The sequence below is a fragment of the Trachurus japonicus genome, chromosome 20 (genome assembly GCF_045865225.1).
Source record: "Trachurus japonicus isolate A0001 chromosome 20, Traja_1.0".
Taxonomy (NCBI): domain Eukaryota; kingdom Metazoa; phylum Chordata; class Actinopteri; order Carangiformes; family Carangidae; genus Trachurus; species Trachurus japonicus.
Window position 1 is genome coordinate 5,833,814 of NC_140926.1, and position 27,040 is coordinate 5,860,853.

The following is a 27,040-nucleotide window of genomic DNA, read 5'->3' on the forward strand; positions in this document are numbered from 1 at the left end:
AAACTAATCTCGTTCCACTTAAAATAAGACTCATCACCTAAAAATTTACTTGTTTTTAGATCATTTTCATTTGTTTTAAACAGATTTTCACTTAAAGCAGAAGTAAGCGATCCGGTCGTTTTGGCTAATGCTGCGTTCCAGGCAGGCTTTTGAAACCGTAAGTTACAGCTTCAAGTCACGACTTATGACTTTGTAGCGTTCCAGACAACCCACTCGTGTTTTTCCGACCTGTTTTACCTGTGAAAGTCACTATAACGGCCACTCGTAACTTCCGACCCGTGAACTCGCACCAGATCGAACTGGTACGACTTCACAGGTCGGAAAAACACGAGTTACGGGCTGCCTTGAACGCACCATAACGTCTTGTCAGCCGACGGAGTTAGCAGCCCCCGCCCTCGTCATGGATCTATTGGTCCTCGTCCCTACGTCACCACATTCAGGCGCATCCCTTGGCTGCACACACAGAGAGGACTGCCCCTTTATGCCGTTCTCTCTCCTCATTGGATAAAACTTGTAGGATACGAGAAAAGTTTTCTCCTCGGCTCAGAGCAGAGCAGAGTGACTGACAGACCCGTGTTTCGGTCCAAACACTCTATGTAAGTGATTGCTGTCGGAAGATAGAACTATTTAAGACATACTAACACAAAAATTCCACTTAATTCTGCTTTAAAATTAGTAGAAAAATCTGCCAGCTAAAGCAGGTTTTTTGCGCCCGTAATAATGAGGAAAAACTTGCTCCATTATCAATTTTTTCTACTTATTTCAAGTGACAATATGCTTGAAAGAAGTAAAAAGTGTCTAAAAACAAGCTACTTTTCACGTGATGAGTCTTATTTTAAGTATAATGAGATCTGTTTTGACTAGAAATGGCATTTTGACTAGAAATAAGACAAATATTCTTGGTAAGATACTGTATTTGAGTTTTTGCAGTGAGGACGCATGCAGCAGCCTCTCCCTTCCCTTCCCTTCCCTTCCCCTTCTTCTTTTTCCGAGCCAAAAAGCGTTCACCCTGAACCCGGACCTGAAAGGGAGCAGAATAGAAGAGGAGCGAACACGACGAGGGTCAGGATGTGATTATTGAGCTCCTGTTGCAGTTGGCGTCGCTTCCTACACACGAGTCCTGCATGAGTACGTGAGCACAATGAGTGTGTAATCACAGGGGGAAGTCGCACAGAGTTTAATGACGCTGTAACGGCCGCCGCGAGATTCCCTATCAGGGCGAGCAATCAGGGTGAAGGAGATTAAGTAAGATGGAAAGCTTGGCACACACACACAGACACACACAGACACATGCACACACACTCTCACTAATACACTTTGACCTGTGTGGGTCGTGGGTTGGTAATTTGGGAGGTGCTGATCGCTGACATTAGGGCTGCTGTCGGCGCGCCAGGGGACGGCTATGATGATACAGCCGTGCTAAAAGCCTGTGGACAAGTGTGTGTGTCTATCTATGTGTGTGTGTGTGGCAGAAATAGCAGCATTTGCAAGTCTTCAAGGTCAAGTTGTCAGTCCGTGTATGTTGTGACACTGAGATGTCGTGATTGAGTCTATAGATTCATCCCATCTGCTGTGGATGTGCCAGCCTCTCAGGGGTAATAACATCTTGACAATGTGATGTGCAGTGCTGATAGGATTATTTTGTTTACAGTAAGCCAGACTAAACCACTTAACATTTTCATCATATCTGTATTTTTACAAGTCTCCTCTGAGCCTCTGAGCCTCTGATCTCTGGCGCTGCTCCGGCCCGACTCTTGTCTGCTGTCGCCTCCTCTTCTTCGGACCCAGAGGAGCAGCTTCACTGCAGCATCTGCTACAACCAGAGCTGCCCTCGGCTCGCACCATCTACTGTAACCATGCATGCACCTTTCTCCGTCTGCTCCGACAGACTCGCTTCGCCATCTGGTTGGAGACGAGGCAGAGTAAACATTAGTAGACAGTCGTGTTTGCTTCATAAAAGTAGAGAGTACCACAATTAATCAAAGATGCTTATAAGGCCAGTAGCTGCCACAGATGCAACAGGAGCATTTTTCCCCTAAAATTTGAGACAATGCAAGTACGTTTTTCATCTCCTTGCACATGTGCAATTACTAAATTTGCTTTTTTGGGTGAAATGTGGAAGGGGCAGCTCAAAGAATCTGGTATCTGTCAATACAGGTTGCAAACCAATGTGTGTGAGTATCATGAATGAAAAGGAAATGCGAATATAGTGTTCGCCCCTAAATTTTCTAGGTTAGAGAGCCACTAAAAAAGTTAGTCTGGAGCCCTCAGACGACTGAAAAAGTTCCTGTTTACTTTATTAATAATTGAATTGAGCAGTTTAACAACAGAACAGAAGTAAAAGTTATAATGTTTGACTGCTCAAGCATTGAATGTGTTGCTCTTAGCTTTATTTTAATTGATTTTACGTAGACAAGCAAATGAAACAGCTGTCAGTAAGAGGTGAGCAACGACGAGGCAACATCAGGTTAATTAAACCTGCAGGTTCCTCTGTTTAAGGGGAAATGCAGCCGTTATTGACCGTGTGGGTGGAAACTCACGTGACGGAGGTAAATATAACACACCTGACACCTGAGTCGTCGCACCAGGAAAAGAACAGGTTTCCTATTATTGGCTTTTGTCCCATTCTGGTGTTGAGTTGAAATCTCTCTCTCTGATGGACTGATGCTCTCATTCTTCCTCGGTCTCTCTCAGCAGAGCGACGTTCACAAGCTGTTTCTCCTCGCACACTGTGTCACTATAAATTCATAATGATGTTGTTAGACACACACACATGCACACTATACTACACTACACACACTATACACACACACCCCCTCCTGTGTTGCTGTGTGTGCACTGACCGGTGTAGAGTTACATCATCATCTGCTGCGGTTAATGCGACAATACACACAGGAGAACTTTAGCCCGCGCTGCACGACACGACACCAATGGTTATCGATGCATGCTAAACCAAATAGTTTCCATGCCAACAGTCGTCATATTGAAAAAAGCTCATGTGCACGTCGACTGAACGTCTGAAAGAATTTGCATCACCGATCGGCCACTTGCTTTTTGCTGTGCATGTGCAAGGTGTTACATAATTGTGTGTATCATCGGAAAAAAAGGGCGTTGACTCTAGTTTGTGTTGCTGCTTGTTCCTTTTTTTTGTTACAATACTATGAAACAGATTCATTATGGTCATTTTAATTTATTCATGTGTAGGTTGCATTCACATACATCTACATCTCTGTGTGGTTAGGGTAGTTGGGGTCAGTGTGAGGGGCTCAGCTGCTGGACACCGCTGCCCATCTGTCTCTCCGTCTGAGGGTCAGGTCTGGGTCGTCTCCGTGACGTGCTTCATCACTCTCAAGGGGCTCGTGTGTCCACGTCGAGTGGGGAAGTCTACAAGTGAAGAATAGAGGGGGAAGGAGGAGGGTGGGAAGGGTGGGTTGGGGGGCTGCATCTGCTGTGGAGTGGAGGAGGAGAAGAGAAAGGCTTGTTGTTGGGATGTTGTTTGTTCATGACGCTCCTGGGATGTGACCGTTGTTCTTAAAGGTGAAGTGTCTGTCAGTGTCGGGTCACGTTCACTCTGCGTTTAAAGACGAACTATGCAGGATTTTTGACGTTAACTCTGCTACGTTTCTACCTTAAAGGGATAGTTCAACATTTTTGGCAAATTCGCCTATTGCCAAAATCCCTATAGTCATAGCGGTATAGGTTCATTACCTTTAATTGTCGGTGCATGTTGTTTTTAGATTAGCGGGACAGAGACGTGAGCTGCACGGTACTTTTGCATTTCCCTCATCAAACTTAATACACAATTATGTAACATTACGACACATGAAGCAAATACTCTCTGAATTACTTGTGCTTTTGAAATCACTCCACCCAGCAGCCGTGTCTGGGATGTAGTTTTGGCTACGAATTTGCCTTGAAAACAACTCTATCTTGTAACGTTACATGATTATCTCATAACGTGGTGAATGTGCAGGTCACAACTTGTCCATAAGAGTGTTTTGGAGTTGTTGGATTGTGTATTTGACGAGTTTGATGAGGGAAATGCAAATGTACCGTGCAGCTCGCATCTCTGCCCCGCCGATCTAAAAACAGCTTGCACCGTCAATTAAAGGTAATGAACCTACGTAACGCGCCTCGCAACCCGTAATCTCTTGTTTATGATGGATAAGACTACACAGATATACACATGGTAACATGGTAGATGATAAATAACGTTATCCACCGCTCCATGGATTGATTTCTCACCGGCTTTGTTGGAAACAAAAGCACATGGAGGAGAGACCAGACTTGGAGAGTTCATCTTTAAGATCAGTTTCTGCAGAGACTTTTCCTGGACATGCAGCAGAAATTGTGGGATGCACTATTAGGTGTAAGGTTAGGTGACCACAGTTTGAAGCTCCGTGAATTTAGTTTTGGACTTTTATTACGCAGATACAAGTTGCAGAATGTGAACGGGGCTGAATACTCTGGCTATCCTTGACTTTTTAAAAGGCTGCGTGTGTCCTACTTCTGATACTTGTGATTTAAAAATGTCAACAGGAGAGAGCGTTAAATACCAGCAGCACCAACTCTCTGTCTTCTCAGGAGGAGGAGGAGGAGCAGGACACTGTGTCTTTGTCCACCTTCGTTCGGCCTGTTTTGCACTTTTTGTGGAATCTCCCCGGGCCGACGTTGGTATTCAACAAAACTTTGTTCAACTTGTCACTGTTTCTTTTATAGCCTCTACTGCTGCTGCTTCTCCCTTATTCAGAGGCACAGTCATCATTTAAACCTGCCCCTTTCATAACTGCTCCTTAAGGGAGGAAGGGGGACAAGGCAGCATTGAGGACGCTCGGTGGTTTGGATTCCTCCGCGGCGGTGAGGGATGGACAGTGTGGACAGGAGCGCTGTCACCCCGGCTGATTTACACCTGTGTTTGTGTCCTGTGTGTCTGTGTGTGTGTGTGGTGTCGTCGTGCAGGAAGAAGTGGCTTCAGTGGGTGGCATGGATGGTGGTGGCCTGGAGAGAGAGAGACGTCTGATTGGACGGTGGTGGGATGTGATTACTGGATGATAAATGGCTGTTGTTGTATTTCTGTTTCTGTTTTGGCTCCGTCCTCGTCCTCGTCCTTCGTCCTCGTCCTGAGGCGACGCTTTGATGAGACAAAACTTCTCCCACGTTTATTTATTATTTTTTAAATTCGGCATCTGGGATCAATGATCAAATATCCGTCGTCCTGCTCTGAGTGGCCGCGGCGAGCGTCACTGCAGGGAGCGTCTGGTAGAAATCACACGGCGCCACCAGCTGTGTGACATCGAGTAATTGTTTGTTTTCTATCATAAGCGGCTTAGCAGGAGGATTATCAGTTTGCTACAACTCATGTTTTTGTGTCCGAGTGGGAGGGGAGCGAACAGACGACGACGACTTGTGTCTTATTTTCCTGAGCCAAAAAACTTTTAAGGATGAGTCACGGGAACCAGATGACAGTAATATTTATTTACACAATTGATTAATTTGTTTTGTCTGATCAAATTACCAACACACAAAGGGATTTTATTTATTCACCGTCATGCCTGAAGAATAACAACTTATCATCCTCCTATTCTACAAACTACAACCAGCAAATACTGATTTGATTATTATTTCTGGGGCTGAAAGGAAAACGTGTGCTGCAGTGAGAGCTGGGTGTGGCTCTTTAAATGTATCGTCAAGGTCAAAAATAGTGCAAACACACAAAAAGGACAAAAGAAAGTCCCACAGCTGTTCAAATACCTGCAGGTAACAGCTGATTAAGATGAACAGGTGATCTAACTTTGGCTTGAAAATGCTTTATTATCCCACTGTTTTCCACACCGGTGTTGTTGCATCACTCTGTACTTCCTGAAAGTGACACGGCGCTGCATGATGTCACTGAAAACGGCCCCAAAATGGACACTGATCCCACTACAGCTGCTGTGGAGCCGGAGTAGCTCAGGATATTTCTCTGCTTCACAGATCTTCCATGTGAAAACACGGCATTTCCCCCCCAAAAAAAAGCCCACGTCTCTGGGGGTTAACAAAATAAAAGCCCTATTTTTAGTTGTAGCTCTATCTCTAGTGTTGGATGGAGGAAGCTGCAGACGATTGACTCATGTTAGCTTTTACTGGGTTACTGGGTCTGAACTCTGCACCTGCTGCTGCACACCTTTTATATTTGTGTTTTCTTTGGTTGTTGTAACATAATCGGGTGTTTTAGCTGTCCAGACCGAGACTTAGAGATACTTTATTGCTCCCAAAGGAAATTTAAGTATCCAGTAGCGCAGACTTACATATAATATTAGGGCATAGAAGAGAAAAATATATATACGTAACACAGAAATATACACTATACATCCTTATGAAACTGTGTATATACATATATTATGAAAAAATATTAAAATAGAATAAATAAATGTATCAACTAAAATATGCATAATGTATAAAACTAAAACACCATGCACAGGAAGAAAGAACTGTGCAAATGTAGTTGTGCAGAGTTGTTTGTTATTATTTGTGTTGTGCAGTCTTATGGCCAGGGGGACAAAAAAAAACTGTTAAATCCTTTAATAAAAACATTTTGCACAAGTTCTGATATTCATGGCTCCCTAGAGAGAGAATGAAACCTACTGACCCCTGTCGTCAGCTGCTGGTTGGATTGAAAGGAAATGAAATGAAATCTGTTTCACACATGCCTCAACATGAACTGTGACCTTAGTCATGATTCTGCAACAGGCAGATAAACTGTGTATCTGCAGTTTTTAACTCGTCGATGTTATTAGTGGTGCAGATTATGGCAAGAATTGTTCACTTGGCGATACAAGCATGAAATCTGGCACTTTTTTTGTAAAAAGTCACTTTCCTCTGGCTTTTGAGTTATGCTCTGACAAGAAAACTAATCTAAACCCACCCAAAACCCACGTATAGAACCAAAAATTGTGTTTCTATGTTTCATAGATCATGAGATATTCCAACTACAACATTTCACATAGCTGTTATGCAAAAACAACACTTTTAATAATGAAATGTGAGACCAATAAAATAAATTTAGAACAAAATAAATTGATTTTGATAATTACATGCTGATATCGGACATATTGGAACAATACCTGGAAGCCATCTTGGACAATATTGAAGTTTTTGAGTGTCCGGCCAGCGCCTTTTTCCAAAAGTTTCACCCTTAGAGAGGATTTGTGCCAAATTTCACGCTTTTCTGATGAAAAACACCATTAATCTGCTGCTGCACTGCTGTATATGGAGAATTATATTTAGCAGTAGTGATGTTATTTCTGTGGTGAAGTGAATGTACAGGTTGCATATGAGCTGAGTGATTTTGAGATTTCCTTTTCCCCCTCTCCCTCCATCAATTATGCATCTGTTAATGGGCTCACTTCCACTTCCCACCGTCGCTCTGTTAACCCGTCCTGTAAACACACAGCCGGTGCGTGCATATATGTGTGTGTAAACGTGCAGACCGTGCAGACGTTACCCTCTCTCCGTTGTTACATCACTGCTTTCTTCTCACCCGACGTGTGTGAGTCTCAGTCCGGACTATAGCGACTCAGCGCTGCAGGTATCTGGATGTAGGATGTAGGTTACCCGGCAACACTGGCATTTAGAGGGACTTCCAGATTAGTGAGGCTTATGGCGACCTGCTGTTCTCTCTCCGTGTGTGTGTGTGTGTGTGTGTGTGTGTGCCTCTTGTTGCAGGTGCACCAACCAGTCGTCTGGAAATATGTCATCATCTAATTAATGTCAGAGCGAATATTGAATGTATTGTTTATATAGAGGATTAATGCGTCGTTGGCTCGGCCTTCCCCCCTCCTCTCTCTATTATTAAATACACTTTAATTCAGGCACATTGGCTCCTGCAGAGCTTAAATAAAGCAGTGAAGCACTCACACCAATGACTTTTTTTTTTTGATTAAGCAAAGTGTGTTTTACTCCGTCCATCCATCCATCTTCCTGTCTTCCTGCCCTCCTGTTGAGTTCATGTATAGGATAAATAATTTTCCAATTGTGTGAGAGTGAGAGTGTGCGTGTGTGTGTGAGAGCGACACAGAGGAATGCGTGAGTGGCGACTGATAGTGACTGCGGCCTCCTCTCCCTGTTAATGGGTCAGAGAGAGACAAAGAGCTGCTGTGTCTTCATGGGAACCAGAGGGGAGAGGTGGGAGGAGGACAAAGAGGTGGAAGAGAGGTGTTAAGACAAGGGACGGACGTAGGACGGGGCAGCTAATGGTTATTATAGATTCATATATTCGTATTTTATCTAATGCATCATAATCCTTAATAATAAGGTTATTGATTTTCCATTATGACAAAGGATTATGCGCTTAATTGATTAGTTAATAATGATTTTGAGATGCAGCATAAAGTAGCAGCAAAGTGTTAAATTAGCACCAGATAAGGTGTCGATATGAAAGGTGCTGCAGAATAATTCTATCAAATTGTATTGTGTAATGATTGCATTGTGCATTGTGTGTGTATGTGTGCATTGTGTGTATGTGTGTGTGTGTGTGGTGTGCGTGTGTGTGTGTCGTCCAGCCTGAGAGGCCCCTCCATGCTTTTAGCAGTAATGGGGCCCTGCTGGCGGACGGAGGATGAGATTACTGGTGCCCATCTCTACTGGCACCCGGAGGCACATCATGAGTTCACGACGAGGACACGGACAAACACATGCAGTCGTGCACACAATAATACACACACACACACACACACACACACACACATGCATACTGTACATGCACACAAAAAGCTGCTACACACTGCTGCTGCTACTTTCCTAAAAAGTTTCTGTCTCATCTCATCTTGAAAACCGGAGCTTGTTTTGTGAGGCGACTGCTCCATCTATTGGCCGCTTGTCGTCACTGCAGCTCTACAGGTTGCTGCACTCTACTGTGTGTTCATTGTGTTGCTCCTATATAAAACATATATAAGAGTTGTTAATTAATTAATTAAACATATTTAATTCAATTTTTATGTGTTTATCAGTTCCCATGTAAACAGAAGAGACAGGAAGCTTCTTCTTTTACAGATTTTTCTTTCTTTAAAACAACATAAATATGAAAGAGAAGCACTGTGAGGACTCTGGATGAGCAGGTCTCAGTTTTTTTTCACGTCACACTGGTTCACACCCTTTCTCCGTGTGTTTACAATCGGGCTGTAGTGCGAGGGGAAAGAGGGCGGGGCCTCTTGGCAGCGAAAGGAACTCGTGTTTCAGGTCTGTTCAGGTAAGCTGATGCACCAGGTGTGTGTGTGTGTCCTTCCTGTATGGGAGGACGTCTTGGTTTGTTTGCACTGCAATAGCTGAGTGGGAGTGGGAGTGCTGCTCGCTGCTCTGTGTGTGTCTGTGTGTGTATGAGCCAGTGTTTCTGTTGCAGGAAGAAAGTGATCTGGTAAGAGCTTTTATTAGTTTTCCTGCTGTTGGTTTATCTTCTTCAGTTGTTACGTCTCTCTATTCTGCTGTTTGAGTCTCCTTATGTTGGTGCGTTTGTCTTTCTGCTGTCAGGACAAAGTGCCTTTGACCCTCGGTGACTCGCCTTAACTTGAAAAACGGCACGCACAATGTGAATATCAGACATCAGAGTCCCCGTTGTCCTTGTTTAACCACACAGTTTGACCCGAAGGCGCGAGAATCGGGAGATTGAACCAGATGAAAAGCTGCAAAGCTCGTCTGACAAACCCACAATCATTCACTGTAACACCCAATAAATATCCAGCAGCACACTTTTTTAGTGCATCACTTCAGATTTTCTTGGAGCGTCCTCCTGACTCATTCTCTCCCTCTTCACTGAGCTGCGAGTTCCTGAAATACATCTTTTTCCATTTCTCTTGTAAATTAGACGAATATCTCTTAAATGTATTATTTTTTTTCTTCAATATAATAAATGAAACACTCCAGCTTCTTGTGTGTTGAGGTGGCTGAAAGGGGGAGAATGACATCAGATGTTTTAGGGCCTCTGGAAGGACAGGTTGAGTTAAACACAGATTTATATGTGTGCGTGCATGTGTGTGTGTGTGTGTGTGAGAAGAAAGAAACACACACGTACGTACACATGAGCAGATGTATTTTATGTGGAAAGACTTGGATGCTTATGAGCAACACGTGGCGTAGCGCTGATTCTGTCTGAGCTGTCAAAAAATATCCCACCTGAGACCAAGAGAAGAGAGTTCATCACTTTCCCCGCTTCTCTGTTAACCTCTCGCACTGAACTTTTCTTCGTTATGGGTTAATAGTTTTCATTGATATTCCACATTTACTCCTCCAATCTGTTTCCATATGCTTCCATATTAAGCCATGTGCATGTACACTTCTTCCTATTTGCTCATCGTTATTATTACGGCTCCTCTCTCCACACAGCAGTCAGTCATTCCAAGAACACCAGCCACGCCAGGTACCGCGAGCCCTAATTTAAGCAGCTCCAATCCCCTTGTAAAGCTAACGGCTATTAACAAGAAGTTCGACCGGCTCGCGCCTGAAAACACACAAGCCGTCCGTCCTGCCAGCGTCACGCGCCTCAGACTTAATAGGAATCGACGTGGTGACATTTTGGCAGCGCCGGAGCCCAAAAGGCAGGAGAAAGACATTATTCAACAATCGTTTTTCCACAGGAGAAACAGAAAAAGGCAACGGGGGCTGCCTATGCGGCCCTGGCATGAGTAGGATTTCTGATTTTCTTTTTTTTTCTTTTTTCTTGGAACAGTATTTCCATTTCAAAATGTCATGTGGATGAACATTCCCATCGACCACAGTTTAATACACTGCAATTATGCACAGCCCATTGAAATGTAGTTCCACTGTACGTCTGTGTGTAAATGAATGTTCGCCTTTACCACAGTTGGATACACTGAAATTATACTCTTATGATTGTGTCATGTATGGTTGTGTGCATGTGGCTGTAACTCTATCTACTTCTGTCTGTCTGACTTTGCACTTTGTGGTTCCTACAAGCCAATATGATGTAGAGTAGCTGAAATACAAATTGATTTTACATCCAATCTGTCTTCACAGCTGCCCCCCAACACCAACACCCCCAAAAGCTCCAAGCTCTCCACTTGGGCTCGAGGTAAAAAAAAAAAAAAAAAAGAACATAGTTTTCCATTTAAGGAGCTCACTTTATTAATTGTTTAAAATCTCCACCGTGGAGCGTCTCTTCTCCCTATTACGGTTTAGCCGTCTCAAATTCCTGCTCTGTCTTCAAAACACCATCACAGAACAGATTTTTGTGGATGCTTCTTTTTATGGACTGGCAGCACACAGCTACTGATGTTTGGAGTAGCTGGATGGATCTTCTGGAGGAGATCTAGGTCAGATAATAAGAGGTTTGCATTTGTGTAGTGCCAGTTTTTGGTTAATTAATTTTGAAGGTGTATAGCTGATGGGTTGTTGAACCACAATAATGTACCGGCGCCGATTGAAATGTTTTTCTACCATGGACAATTTTTGTCTTGGACGCCACTTGCCACATGTTTTATTGACCATATAGGATAGGGGTACACCTTTCTCAAAAGCATTGCACTTGTCTTGGTCTTTTTAGATGTGGAAACTGTGCTGTCTATTGTCTATTCATGTCATTCTATCTATCAGGCTTTCCCCTTGTAGAGTAGTTTGCGGTTTTCTGTGTATTTTTATATGTTATATGTTGGGACTGCAGAAAGAAATTAGCTCTGAGCTAAATCTGGTGCAACCAACCATCTCTTCATTGCAAATGATTAATGTCATTGCACACGGTCCCTTAATAAACTAAACCAAAAAAACCAAACAAACCAAAAAAAAACTTTAATCCTGACCCACTCATTGTTTTAGAGTCTCATGACCTTCATCGTCATCTGCAGTAGGGTTAGACCGATTATCGACATGGCAGATAATATCGGCCAGTAGATATTCAACTTTTTGGTTTTTGATAATCGGTATCGGCTGTTTTTTCACCGATAACCAATAAAATTAATTTATTCCTTAAATGCACTCCTCTGACTCTAATGTAGCCGTCTCTCAGCCTGAAGTCACCACTAACCCTAATAATATAACAATGTCCCGCCCTCTGAACCAAGATCTTTGTTAGAGTTTAAGTGTTTTTCTGCAAAAATGAAACGTCTTCAATCACAGATGTTCACAGTCTACAAAAAAGAAGAATCCCAGGTGTGTTCTTCTAAATTCTGACACCAAAATGTTCATTTTTACTGCAGATGAATATCGCTCTAAATATCGGTCATTGGTCTCCTCGATCACTAATAATCAGTATCAGTATCGGCCCTGGAAAAACAATATTGGCCGATCCGTAGTCTACAGAGACCAAAACATTGGGAGGATCAATAAATGGTCACGCTAGGTAAGAGTACTGTACAGTACAGGATGTTCCTAATAATTTCACAGCTTGTGTCTGTTTTGGATTCACAGCTGGAACACAGGTAGGCTATTGCATCAGCTGGAGTCTTCCTGAAACAAAAAAAAAAAAACGATATCCAGACCTCACAAAGTGTGACTTCTGGAGGCCGGAGCAGCTCCAGATCACAGATAGATCCATGAGGACAAAAGCAGCCGCTCGTCGCTCGTCAATAAAACCCGATCCCCCTCATTTTCCAAAAGACTTAAGATAACAGCGCAGCTAAATCTTCCTATAGCGTTGCAGCGGACGGTGCAGAATCGGTAACGTGAGTAGGTGTCACGCGGGCTGCTAAAGGGATCTATCATCTGACCCAGGACCAGTGTGTAGATAAACTGGTCAGATTGGAGCGAATCAGCAGACGGCGGAGCTGCAGGAAAGCTTTAGACCCAAACTGGTCCTTGGAGCTGTAACCAGAGCAGGTGTGACAGGGGGGTGGCTTGGTCGTGCGATGAAGAGGATCACTGTCCTTTATGGTGGCCCAGTAAAAGCTCCGTCCAGCGTCTGACCTTCCTGTCGCTCGGTGTGGGACGGTCCAGATCAGAAACACCCGACACCCCAACGGCGCCCCGGGGAAGGGCCGTGCGGTCGCTCTTAGTGGCAGAGTTCGACCTCTGTTGTGTGTTATCTTCCTGTCCAAGTCCAGATGGGAAGCAGCAGCATGAATTGCAGAACCATTCAAACCCAGTAAACCCCTCTGCGAACGCTTTTGTGGAGCGTGACATGTTTTTCTCCTCGTTTTCTTTTTTCCTGATGAGGATCTTGTTGCCTTTTGGCCAATCGCTGTGATCTTTCCACCGTCCACTTCACTCTTGGGAGGAAGGAAGAAGAGGCAAAAGATTTAACCATAAAACCCCAAAATATAACGATCTAAACTCAAAGCAGACCTTCGGTTTGTTGGTAGGACCCTCGAAAGTGTCGGGCCTTGGACTGTTTTTCACCGTCGAGTCATTCACCTCCCGACTCTGTTATTTCTCTCACTAACTTCATCAACTTCCAGCTGAGAGTCAGACGGCTCCGCCCGTGCTCACCCCGGACTGGACGGGCAGGCTTTTGTTTTTGAAAAAGAGGAGAAAAAGAAGAATAACAGACTTCTTCCACCTCTTGTGTTTCCATCCTTCCTTCCACCCTTCCACCCATCAATCCATCACCCCTGAGCTATTTTCTCTTCAAATACTAATTCAACCTCAGGTTTCACACACACGCCGAACAAGACTTAAGCAGACACAGACAGACAGCGTTTCGTGACATGCACGGATTCAGGTCTTTGTTCGGCACAGAGAGGCGCTTCAGGCCATGTCCCAGCTGGGTTTTCCAAGTTTTAATATGCACTCCATGCACGCAGTAGCGAAACCTCCCACTAGATGGCGGCAGAGCTGTATGAACAGGCCACAGCTGCACCAGGGTTAAGTAGGAGGAACATCTCGGTGCAATTAAGCGTATCCCATCTCTTGTCCACATGGCAAAGTGTCCCTTTACTCCCTCCAGGACCATCTGATATTGTGTGATCTGAACAGGCACAGTTAGAGGACTCTGACAGTGGGGAATGTTTCTTAAAGTTGGTCTGTTACGATCCTTCTGGGCCATGTAAAAAGTCCCAGGTGTTCCCGGGGCTCTGCAACATGCTTCCTGGCCCTCAGAAAGATCCCCTAAATGGAAAAGATGGATCTTTCCACAGATTGGGGAATATGTGGCCGACCCGTTTCGCCTTTGAACACAACAAAAGGCAAGAAGGACTGATGTGATATTACACCGCGGCATACCTTTAAGAGTATTCATGCCCCTCCTTCATTCCTTGCTTCCCCTTGTCTTTCCCTGAAGTCTGTCATTCCAATCACAAAGCCTTATGACAAAACCGTGCCACAGACCTTTTCTCTCTGTGAAACACTGAACTGATTTAGCACGGGTCATTTCTCTTGGCGCGAACTCAGTGGCTGTTACGTTCAGGTCCCCTGTTTCAAAACCGGCCTGCTGGAGAGATTTTGCGGTTGTGGCTCGAGGCGCCGCTGCCCTTTCTCTGCTGGTCGCCTTAACCTATTTTATGGGAAGTACACAAAGGGTTGAACAGCGCTGAACTCCCCAGGTTTTTTTCGTTTGTGCTCAGGCAAACGACTGACAAATCTGGCCTACAAATCGATGCTGGCGTGACATCGTAGCGAGATTTTGGAAGCCATCTCCCGGCTTGCTTCTCGTTGGAAAATCGATCCGTTCTTAAGTGCTGTTTGATGAATGCACCACATTTTGTACATCTCAATCCAGAAGAGAAATATTCTTTTTCTGATACGCTCTCAGTGCCTCGCTTGCTTGCTTACCTGCTCACTCAGGCATCTTCTGGACTTAGTGTTTGTCTAGATAGAAGATGTTTTTTCCACCAGTTCTCCACCTGGGGTCTGCTGGGCCCTGAGGTGAGTTCACTTCACAGTATGTCAGACAGGCGTGGCAGCTAACTTTGCTACGTGGGCTGCCGTGTTGACTGGTTTGAGATCCAACCTGTGTGTGTGTACGTGTGTGTGTGTGTACACTTGCGGGGCAGAGGGCCAGGATAAAGTCACTCATGCAGCTGTCAATGTGGGGGCTGAGTGAGCGATTCTTTACTGAAAACACATTTGTAATGAACTTCTGATCCTCTATTTCCTCACCGAGATGGATGAGTGGTCGTTTCAAACTTGAAGTGTGTGTGGCTGACACCGACTCGCCGTTAAAGGAGGAGGGGGGGCTGGGGGGGTCCCAATGAGCTGGAAGAGCACAGGTGTCTTGGCTCTCCCCTGTCTCCGGCCAAGCGGTTCTGCGTCAGATTAACCGTAATGCGATGTGACTCATCCGTCCGCCCCGAGCCAGCGTTTTTTACAACGCTTATCAACATGGGAGAGACAGTACACAGTGTGTATCTTAACGTCTCTGCTGCTGTTTATCCCCGAGCATTTCTCTTCCAGGGAAGTGAACTGTTAACAGGACCCACAAGACCCCACAGTTTAGGCAACTGAGTTTGATTGGACCACGACTCATGGGGCTGAAATATAATGGATCATTAGGATGCATGTTGAAAAGGTCTTATAGGCTCATTCCTAATTGTTTTCCATTCTCGTTTCTTTTTCTTTTTCTTTTCGACAGTTCATGCACTCTGGCAGCTGGACTGTCGACGTTTCTTTCTAAATGTGATGTATGTACATCGGGAAGAGTTTCAAGAAACTTTGACGGACAGATGACCCGAGGCCGAGGTTCACCACCTATCAGCTTTTTATTAGGGGAAAACCACGTTAAACGTTAAATATGGATCACAGCAGGGTGGTTTTATATGGTTTAAAACATGTCTGCAACTTTGTCAGGTCAATACGAAGCAAAGTCTGAAGGAAGTCCAGTCAGTTCTGAAGTCTCACCTATTGTCAAGTCCAGCAGCTTGCTTCAAAATCTCAGACTGGAATTCACTCAATGACAAAGATTCAGCTTTCTTTCCTTCCTTTTATTTTATTTTGAAAGTTGTTGAAGCCAATAACAGGTGAAAACCCAAACACAAATAGAAGTTCAAGAAAAATGTAACCCAAGAAACCATAATCAATCAACATAACACAAAATCAAGTACTTAAGTTAAATTAATCTTGAAAATAAGTAGAAAATACCCACATTTAAAGCACCCAAGATAAATTAAATACATTTTAAAGTGACTACGAGGACGTTTGGAAAGCGGAAGTGTTTTCACACTACATTTCCCATGAGCGTCCGTGTGCACGGTGAAATACTTGGATGGACGAAAGAGAAAACATTTGCCAAGAAAGAATGTTTTTATTAATCATGAACGAAAGTCGGAGGTTCGAAGACGATCAGATACCGTTGTAGTTCCAACCATAAACGATGCCAACTAGCGATTCGGCGGCGTTATCCCCAGCGTCCGGGAAACCGAAAACAGGAAATGCTGGGCGAGTCGACCACTAAATAATAATATCAAAATAACTATAAAAAGAAAACAGTTCATTTATTGAATTGTGGGTAACGTAGATTCATCCACATTAATATGAGACTCTTTTATAACCAAAAACAAACTCTTTAAAGCACTGTTCAATGCAGATTTTAACCTTACAAACTTTAGCAGCTTGAGATTTACCAGTTGAGGCCTTTACTTTACTCTGCAGTTTCTCTCCGTCTCCGACTCTGTCCAGTTCAAATCAGTGCATTGTATGTGTTTTTCCGTGTTGTGTTTCAGGAGTTTATTGCACCCTGCTGTGTGTCCACACCTGCTCCTCTGCTGCAGGCGGAGATTTCAATGAGCCACAGACTTTTTTTTTTATTTGTGTTTTACATCCCCCTCTCTGCTTCCTGTTCCTCCTCTATCTCGCTTTCCAGTTGAGCGCCGTTATTTACGAAGCGATGCTTTTCCATGCCTGTTTGATTTTTCACAGGTCTGTTGCGTTCGGTTGCTTATTTTCCCCCTAAGTGGATAAAGTTCCCCTTGTTTCCGCTGGATTGCTGAAGATCTGGTGGGATATGTGTGCATAGATGTGTGTGTGGATGTGTGTGTGAGAGTATATATGTATTTTGGCCCATGTACAAAGCAGGATGTTCAGCAGCTTAGGGAAAAAGTGTTGGGTTGTAAACACCCAGAGTCAACTGTGAATGTAGTGTCATCGCTCAGTGAGTCATTCGCTGTCAGCCGCTGGCTCACCTACACACGCATCCATATGTTTGCCGCTATGGGTAGATACTCATATCCATGGCTACGAACGATATCCCATCCCATAACACACACACGAAGGAAGACGCACACCGCACTAGTAGTTGACTGACACGCACGTGCATGCGGCCGCTTTTGCCATTTGACAAGTAGGCTCTAAAAATCTCCTTCTCTCCGTCCAGGGGCTCCATGGCATAACGCCCGTCGTCAGATTCAGCTGCTCCCTGGGGAAAGCTGCCGAGAAGCTGAGAAGCTCCGCCGCTCTGACGTCCCGCTGTCATTTTCCACAGCCTGAGGGGAACCAGGAAGCAGCCGGCAGGAGCCATGCCCGCGCTGGCCACCGGTGCCGGCCACGAGCCAGGTAACGCACCGCCCGGCCCTCGGCCAGGAACACAATCTGTAGTTTCTGCACAGTGAAAAAGCATTCCCAGTTAAAATTTAAAAAAAAAAAAGTATATTGCTGCTGTAATTCACTTGTTTTAACGTCCTCCTCCTCCTCCTGTGCACAAATTAATGCGTAATCTCAGCCTTAAATTGAATATATCTTCACTCAAATGTCAGCGCGCCCTAGCTGGTGCTGTGCCTACAGTATACGACTTTTAAGTGGTACCTAAAATTTAATATCAAATTTAGAAATGAGTTGCTCTTAACTTTCCCGAAGCTGTTTTTGTTTGACTTTGCTTTTGTGGCCTTTCGAGAAAGAAAAAAAAACTAGTGGTTGGAAAATAAACCAAAGTACATTTTCACTTCGTTTTGTGCCCAGCGGAATGAAAAACACTCTGTTGCAAATTTACAGTTTAACAACACGGAGCAAAAGAATCAAAAGTTAAAATAAAACTGTTTCGAAGTGAAGTGTGCTGCTGCTGCTGCTGCTGCTCCATCTTTTTCTATCCTCCGTCCGTCGAGAGAGAAAGTGAGTGTGTGATGTCAGACCGAGGAACACGTCAAGCTTGTCAACGCTGAGACGGCTGCCAGAATTCACCACCTCTTCCCTCAGGAACACTATCCTCCTCTCTCCGTCTGGCTTAATGGCCGGCTACATCATCACACACACACACACACACACATGCGCACACACACACATGCATGCGAAGGGCTAAACCCAGCAGCGAGCTCAAAAGGACAAAAGGAGGACAGACATTAAGTCCTGCCCTGATGGATAAAGAGTGTGTGCGTTACTGCGTCCAGACTTTTAACAGAGTTACTGTAGCCCCCGTCGTCCTGGAAATTTGCAGAGACAAAGTAGAAAGCCAGACCGTCAATTACGATTAGAGTCATTTTAGGCAATTACCGGCAAAGGCTCGGGTTTCCAAATAAAACACGTCAAGAGTCCTCCGGCCCATCTCCTCCGTTCCCCCCCTATCCCCTCCCTTGATGGTCCCGTGAAGCCGTGTGTGCAGGTGAAACACGATGAACATTATGGATGAGTGTGAGTGAGTGAGATCGGTCGGTCGGTCGGTCGGTCGCCAAGGTCTAAAGGCACCGGTGACCTCACGAATACCTGTGGCTGTGCCTGTCGTTCCCCTCCTCCCTCCTCTCCTCCGGCACCGCACCAACGTTTACACAGAGCTGCTGGTAGTGTTACAATAACGCTGTTGATTTAAGAGATAAAGTTCTGTCAGTGACGATGGAAAAAATCTGTCGCATTTCGTGTTGTCCCATAAAACACTACACTAGCTCGCTCGGGTCGGGTCGGAGACATCTGTTCTCCGTCAGATCAGGGAGATTAAACATCATGTTTATCTAATTATCTGCAGTGGAAATAATAGGGTTTTACCTGACCACAGAGAGCAACCTGCTTCCAAAACCATCTTAGGTATAGACTTTAAAGAAAACAATGGAAAGAGAAGCAGAGAAGAGAGAGAGAATATCATCATCAACCTTTATGTGTTCACTTCAGGTACATGAAGAGGTGACCAGAACGAAAGCAAGAAAGAAAGAAAACAAGCATGGAATCGGGAACATGATGATTTAAAAGATTTAAAAGCATATAGATTTCTGAACTGGAAATTTACATTTAAAAACTGCATTAAACTGCAAATCTAAAAGTGAGTTTCCCTGATGAAGATGCAGAGGGAGATCTGGAGCTGAGAGAGCAGGCTCGATGAGCACTAGGGTCATTAGTGTTTTCAAACCATCACACTTCAGATTCAGATTCAGATTCAGATTCAGAAAGCTTTATTTGACCCAGTTCTTCTTAACAAGACAAACATTTATACACATATACATTCTCATACAAGTGAGCACAGTATGTGGCAGGTAGGGAATAAAAAAAATCATTAAAATATGCATTTAAACTACAGTAAAAACCAATTTAAAGGAAAGTAAAAAGAGTCAGGTAAATAAATAAAGTGCTTAAGTGTTTTGCACATGGGAAACCTTCTTTGCATTCAGCAGTTTAATGGCAGAAAGGATGAACGACCTGGAGTAAAGGTTTGTCTTCCTGGTTGGGGTTAGGCAGCGCCGACCTGACGGCGTGAGAGTGAGTTCTTTGGACGGAGCGTGATCGCTGATGATGATACTTTGGGCTTCCTAGAGGAAATCCCAAACTTTGACTGTATTATTTAGACAATTTCTGTCTTTCACGTCAATGGATATTCTCATTCATCCAGGTCATCATTCTCTCTGGGCAACAAATTGAATCGAAGGCAACTGGACTGGTATTTGTCTAGGAAGACGTTTTACCTCTTATCCAGGGAGCTTCATCAGTTCGCAATGCATCAGTCTGACTAGTCTGTCTTTTGTCTGCACAAAAAGAGAAATGACTCTGATGTTGTGTATCGTCAGTCTGCGTTGTGAATTTACTGGATACTAATGCACAGGATCATTCTGGCGCCTACGTAGAAGCGCTGGTGTGTACTGTAGGTAGCAACACCTCAACAGACAAGAAGAAGCAGAAGCATAAATCCTCAGACTCCCAACAATACAGTACGTCGTCCACATGCAGAAGCTGCCAGTAATTACACAGACGTTGCAGCATCTCGCCAGAACTTTCTTTTCTCCCTTCAGAAGTTCTGCCATCTGCAGAGCCCTCAACACCAGCCTACACAACACACACACACATATACACACACACACACACACATATACACACACACACACACAGGGAAGATGAAGTACCGTGCTTAGGCTTTTAACATAATGGGAGAAATATTATCATTAACATAACTATTCTTTAGTAGCAGAGCTCCTATTTCATCACCAGATTTGGACAGGAGAGTATGTTAGTGTGTGTAGGTCTTATTAAAATGTTCATTATTGGGTGTTTGGAGAGCAAACACATGGGCAGACAAATGGAGGGCACATGTAAGATCATACCACCTCTCTCTTTCTCTTTCTTTCTCTTTCTCTCTCTGTCTCAGCCCAAATAAACAACAGGCCTCTGTATGAAGTAGAGTCTAATAAATGAAACCAAATAGTGAGAAAATAAACTTGAAAAACAATAAAATGTTGGAAAACTGGCCCTCGAATGTGACCGTGGGGAGTGCTGGAGAGGCTGTCGTGGTGATTGGGTTACTGCGGACTCATTTCCCCGTGCGACTTTTAAAAGGGTTTTTATAAATGCTTTGGAGAGCAGATTAATAACAGGGTTTTTAGCTGATGATGCTGGCCTCCGCTCGTGGTGTTTGAAACATTTTGTCTAAGTGTGTCCAACCTCAGCTCTTCATCCTTCAACATGTAGAAAACCCCCTGCGTCATGGCTCTTAACAGGCTGTGATGTGATGTGACGCTCCGTTGGCTGCTGCTTTACCCGACACGCATTTATTCATATTCTAACAAGGCGACCGAGCGGAGACGGAGAATCAGTCTAAGGCGAGACACTACAGGCAAAAACACAACACTGTTTTTTCATGCATTTTGGGCTATATTTCTTCCTTAACATGTATTCTTTCAGAAAAGTCAAAAGAAATGGTAGAAAATCCACATTTAGGTGGTTATTTTACTTCATTTTGTCTCTTTTGTCAGTAGATTTCTCTAGATTCACCAAAAGTTAGCAGCTACTGTGACATACTGACCCATGTCATGTCACGTATCATTGCAAAGCTCTCTCTCTCCTGAACAATTATCTATGCTCCAAAAATTGTCATCTCCTCCATATCTGCAACCAATCGTAAAAGTACGATTCACATTAACAATCTATGGAATTTTACAGAACAAGTCTTTAAAGGCTGTTTTCTCAAAATGAGTTTTTCAGACTCAGACTCTGAGCTAGAAATCTCCACCTAAGCAGCACTTACAGACACCAAACCTTCCAGTTTGATTCCTGTCTATATTCTGAAGGTTTTTACAGAGGGGATTGTTGATATGTCATTCACAGCCTGATTTATACAACATTTATTCCTAAAAACATGGCGAAATTGGATTTTTTAGGGCTGGTGACAGTATTTTCTTATTTACAGAGTGTCCAAACTGAAGAAAAAGATCTCTGCACACTTGGATCTATGCAATTTCACTTTATTAAAGGCTAAGCTCTTGTATGTATTGCTCTGATGAAGGTCGTCTGAGACCGAAAGCTTAACCTTTAATAAAGTGAAATTGCATAGATCCAAGTGTGCGAAGATCTTTTTCTTCAGTTTGGACACTTTTGATACCTCCAGCACCTTGGCAGAGATCCAAAATCCTCCTCTGTAAAAACTTCTGACTCTAATATGTCAACAAAATAAAACAAGAATTTTGAAAGTGGCTTCATCCATTTTTCAGATTTCGGTTCTGGAAATGTATGCAAATTAGCGCATATTTCATCAGATATTGCCTCATTTATATATTTAAACATAACATTTGACAAAACTTGTAATACAAAAAATACTTGTCTTAATGTAAGTGATAAACCTGGGAAGTTTCATGGTGATATCTGTTATTTAAAATTTTTACCCCATTCACCTGCAGTGTCTAGATTAACCTGAACCCTCTGCATGACCCTGCCTCCCTCTCTCTCGGCCCGACTCTACTCTGTACGAAAGCCGTGCAGCTGGTTCCCGGGGCCTCGTCTCTCCTCCAGACAGCTGCTGTTTAGTCATTTCTCCTCCTGTTCAGCCCTGATGGAGTTTTTGTTGTGGGCTCAGTCGGGGACAGATAACCGTTACGCCTCCGCTCGGGCTTTGGCTTTGGCTCGGCTCGGCTCATCTCAGCCTTTAAGCTCCCGCTCAGGGATCCTCACTCACATCACATGGACGAACGCGGCCCACTCCTCTGTCTGCTACACAACATCGATCTTCTTCCTGAGCTTCCATTAGCTCCAAGGTTGAGTTTTAATACCAATACCGTTCATTCTGAGAGAGGGTTATAAATTTCTACGGGGCTGCAGCAGCATCGCAGCGTCACAGGATGTCCAGTCAGCTTCAATGACACAGCGAAGCATCGAGGCCAAAAAGTAGAAACACTGCTGCACTCACACTCACTGCTGCTGCTGCTGCATATGTGTCTGAACGCTTCTCCTGGATTTGGAGTAAATTCAGTAACACATAACTGGCCTCATCGTTTAATGAGAGCTGCACAGGATAATGGCAGCTCAGTGTCTGCAGATGCTGAACTCTCTCTCATCGGAGACCCTCAGACTCGCAGCATCTGGTTTATGCCATTGAGAGGTCAGCTAAGCCTCCTGGAGTGAGAGTAGGTGTTTTTTTTTTTTTTTTAGCCCCGTTTTCTTCTTTTCTGGAGTTATGTGATTGCAGTCTCTTGGTGGAGCTGGTTCCGTTGTGGGGGAAAGGTTGAACGGGGTGACAGCGGTTCGTTTCAGAGCCGAGAGATTTGACCACCACTTAAATCTTTCTCAGACACTCGTGGGTTGCTACCTCTTCTGTTTAACGATTCAACTCCTGGCCACTGTCCTTTTGTGATTTACTACTAGTATTACTATTACTTCATTAGCAGCTGCACTAACTTATCAATGGGAGCTTATTCTAATTGGGAACTATAGTGACGCATGGATCAGCAGGGCCGTGTTAGTGAAGTTAATAAGCTGGTGAATTGAATTTCAGGTGGAAGATAATTAATTACATTCTCCACTTTTTCAAACTTTAATTTCTTGGCAGGCGTGTATCAGACTCTGGTTCTGGACTGCTGAACTCATCAGGATCTTTTTTTATTTTTTTTTATTTATCTTGGTGCAGCTTCCAAATGTTATCATGAGCTTTTAAAAAGTTTGTGTTCAGGAAGTAGCAGCAGCGAGCGACCTTCAGAACTTAAATGTCAAACTGTGTTTCAAGTTATTGTGGAAAACGCTGTTGACGTTGAACCTTTTTATTTAAAAAAGTGTTTATTTAAACCCAGAATACTTCAGTGTGGCGTGTTAAGATCTGATCATGTGTATAATCCCATTGAGGATTAAAAGTAATGTGTTTAAAATGTAGATAAATTAGTTTAAAGATTAATCCATTTGCTACGAGTCTGTGTTTGATAAAGAAATCCAGCATTGATTGTGTGATAACTTTAATTCACGACCAGTTAATTAATTATCTCCAGAGACTTAACGAACTCTCTATGTCCTATAAGGTCATCAAAGGAGTTGTGTACACATACGGTAGATAAAAGATGTATGTTTTTAATTAAATATGATGAATGGCCGTGTTGCATCTGGTCAATTCATTGATTGGTGTGATGAATGGAGTGGTCGTGATGTGCTACAGAAATCAGTCGGTGTTGCGTAACAGCAACGGATTGCCGACACGCCATCTCCCATGTGTATGTGTATGTGTATGTGTGTTACCGTCACCACACACACACACAGACACACCGTGACTAACTAAAGCCCTCGTGCACACGTCTTCGTCTCTAAAGACCTTGATGCCCTTTTATTAACCTCATTAAAGTTAACAGTGTTATTCCAGGCCGTACCTGCATGTTCTATCAGGGTTTACGGTCCCCGTACAGCATTTAAAGATAAGGGTGGTTCGGCCATGCACAGCTGCAGAGGAGGTGGGCGACACTCGCATGAAACGTCTACACATGGAAATCTTCTGAAGGGGACACAACTCTTTTACCAGATACGCTAATAACTTACTGGCCGCATCTGTGCATGTTTGTGCCGGGGAACGATAGAATAGATGAGCGATTCCAGCAGCCACCGTAGCCTCTCCTCCTCCTCCTCCTCCTCCTCCTCCTCCTCCTCCTCTTCCTCCTCCCCCCTGTTGGAGAAGGAAGGTGATGGCTCTATAATGATGCCGGGGTAATGAGATGCAGATATCGCTATGGAGAAGCACTCTACTCTTCTCTTCTTTGTCACTGCGCCTCCCACACATACATCCTCCTGTGTAGGACGAATGCAAACACAGGAACACAAATCTACACAACTTAAAGGGATAGTTCACCCTAGAATGATATTTCGCTCATTATCTACTCACCCTCATGTTGACTAAGGGCTGGAAGAAGTTTCAGATTCCTCCGTGGCTTCTCTGAGTTACAGGGGGTCTCGGCGTAGCAGTGCATGTCCATATAACGGTTGCAAATGGATACCAACTGTCTTCGTAACAAAAAGACACACAAAAAAACATCCAAATACCTCCATGATGCTCGTATGTAATGTCCGTCTTGTGCTGAAGCCCCAAATTGCGTAATTGTCCCGAAAAAAATTAAATAAGTCTATATTTTAAGCTTGTTTGTAGCGGAAGCTTCTCGAAGCTCCTCTTCCTGGTCCGTCCAAATCTCGCGTGATTCGCAGTAACCGCACTGACGCATGCTGACGCCGGCGCAAATCACGCGAGATTTGGACGGACCAGGAAGAGGAGCTTCGAGAAGCTTCCGCTACAAACAAGCTTAAAATATAGACTTATTTAATTTTTTTCGGGACAATTACGCAATTTGGGGCTTCAGCACAAGACGGACATTACATACGAGCATCATGGAGGTATTTGGATGTTTTTTTGTGTGTGTTTTTTTACGAAGAGCTCCGGTGTCCCTTTGCAACCGTTATATGGACATGCACTGCTATGCCGAGACCCCCTGTAACTCAGAGAAGCCACGGAGGAATCTGAAACTTCTTCCAGCCCTTAGTCAACATGAGGGTGAGTAGATAATGAGCGAAATATCATTCTAGGGTGAACTATCCCTTTAACTTACAGAACTTGTTCAAACTGGAGGAAGAGGAAGCTTGATTTTAAACATACAGTACATTTGCAAGGCTAAGCTTAAAACAAATGTGTATTTCGGTTGCAGGTGTAAAACTATGGCATTCACAAAGCAAGGAACTGAAAAGTTGTATAAGTATATCTCAGTTAAAGAAAATGTTTAACTCATTGAGTGCCGCGCTCCTTTCCAAAGTTTTGTACCGGTTTTTGTACAGCCATAGTGTATTCTATATTATTGCCACCAACACATACTGTGGCTCATTTGAAAGGTGAAACTTTATGCTTCAAATGGCCACAGTATGTGTTGGTGGCAATAATATAGAATACACTGTGGCTCTACAAAAATCGTCAAAAATGGTCTAAATTGCCGGTACACTTGACTAAAACTTTGGAAAGGAGCGCGGCACTCAATGAGTTAAAAAAGAAAGATAAGCGCCTACAAAAAAGAAGAAGGAGAAAGAAAAGAAGGGAAAAAAAGAAAAGATAGATAAACGAGTGGTGTCCACTGCTATTTTGCTTGTTTGTTTTCTTGTTATTATTAGCCTATATGTTTCATCATCTTTAATTTTTTTAAATAGAGTATAATATTGGTGTTTTATGTTATGTGTAGGGACTACAGATTAAATGATTAATGTAATTGCACATTGTCCCTTATTAAACTAATAAACTAAACTAAACTTGATAGTAAGCCAATGCAATTATAACAATAGAGAGGGGCAGGTACTATACGTTTTTCTTCATCCTGCTCCTTTTCATTTATGTGTACATTATGTAAATATGTGCAACCATGTGTAGTATGAATAGAATAAATCAAAATGAAATGAAATCTCAGAGTAATATGAGCAATATGATAAGAATATGGCCATATTGTTTTTGTTTTTTTCTCTCTTTCTCTCTCCGTCTCTCTCTCTCTGTCAAGGTTAACAGTAAATTTTTCCATCCTGATGTCAAGAATCCCGAGCATCTGGCCTTGGCCGGTTTCAGCTTGTGGGAGACGTTGGGGGAGAGCTGGGGCTTGGAGGGGAGGAAGGGGGAGGAGGAGAGGGGGGAGGAGGAGAGGGGGGAGGAGGACTTTGTGTCTGTGCCGGGGGGCTGGGGGTGGCGGTTCCTCTGGGAGCTTCCAGCCATTTGTCGTGGTCGCTGGCCAGTAGCCGGCTGTGTGCCGCGGTGATACAGTACCAAAACACAAGGATTTGTTGCCACTGGAAGAGCTCCCTGTTTCCAGTTACATCAGAAACTAAAATTTCCACATCATTTTATACCAAAAAAATAAAAAACACTGTCAGAAGGAAGCAGATGTAAAAGAAAGAAATCGAGTGAGTGTGACTGAGAGAGGAATGATGACTTTTATTTGTTTGAATACGAAGAATTCTTTCTCTCTTTCTCTCGAGGTAGGATGACATCCTCCTCCGCCGCTGCCTTCCAAAGCACACAGGGTACTAAATCGGTCGTTGGCGGGCAGGACATGCTCACTTGCATTAGAAAGAACCTGAAAACAGCTTTACAGACCATGTGCTCTGTTTGACAACCAAGGCAATGGGATATTGAGTAATAGTCTGCAACTTTGAGACAAGAAGACGGAGAGAAAAGAATCAAAGTTAAAGCACGAATTTTCATAAGTGCTGCTATTAATATATGATCAAAATGAAAGCTTTTAGGTGGGATTGGCACGTCTCGCTCGCTGATATCCCTTGGACGGCTCTTCTCGCTCTCGCTCGCTTGCTCAGACGTAAAGTGGCTGGCCGCAGCTTTGGACAGAACATGCAGCGAGCTCGTTCCAGAAAAGGCTGCTGCTGCTGTTCCATTGCCACAATAAGCGGAGGTGGCAGGTCATTTGGATCTGGCCCGGTTTTGTTGTGGCTGCTGTTTTTTGTCGACCATGTTAGAGAAAGAAAGGGGGAATCTAAGCTTAGCTGCCGGTTTCTTGGACTC

The 27,040-nt window shown here is 43.8% G+C and overlaps 1 protein-coding gene across 5 annotated transcripts in view; it reads left to right on the plus strand.

Moving 5' to 3' along the window:
• The window catches only part of mpp7a (MAGUK p55 scaffold protein 7a), a 172,232-nt gene that overhangs the window by 16,588 nt on the left and 128,604 nt on the right, over positions 1–27,040 (plus strand). For 4 of the 5 annotated variants that reach the window (XM_085764042.1, XM_085764043.1, XM_085764044.1 and 1 more), the window contains exon 2: positions 17,228–17,406. In XM_085764042.1, coding sequence (XP_085620168.1) covers positions 17,370–17,406 — 37 coding nt within the window. In that variant the 5' untranslated portion in view covers positions 17,228–17,369. The remainder of the gene's footprint in view (positions 1–17,227; positions 17,407–27,040) is intronic. The other variant, XM_085764041.1, reaches the window with a different exon arrangement.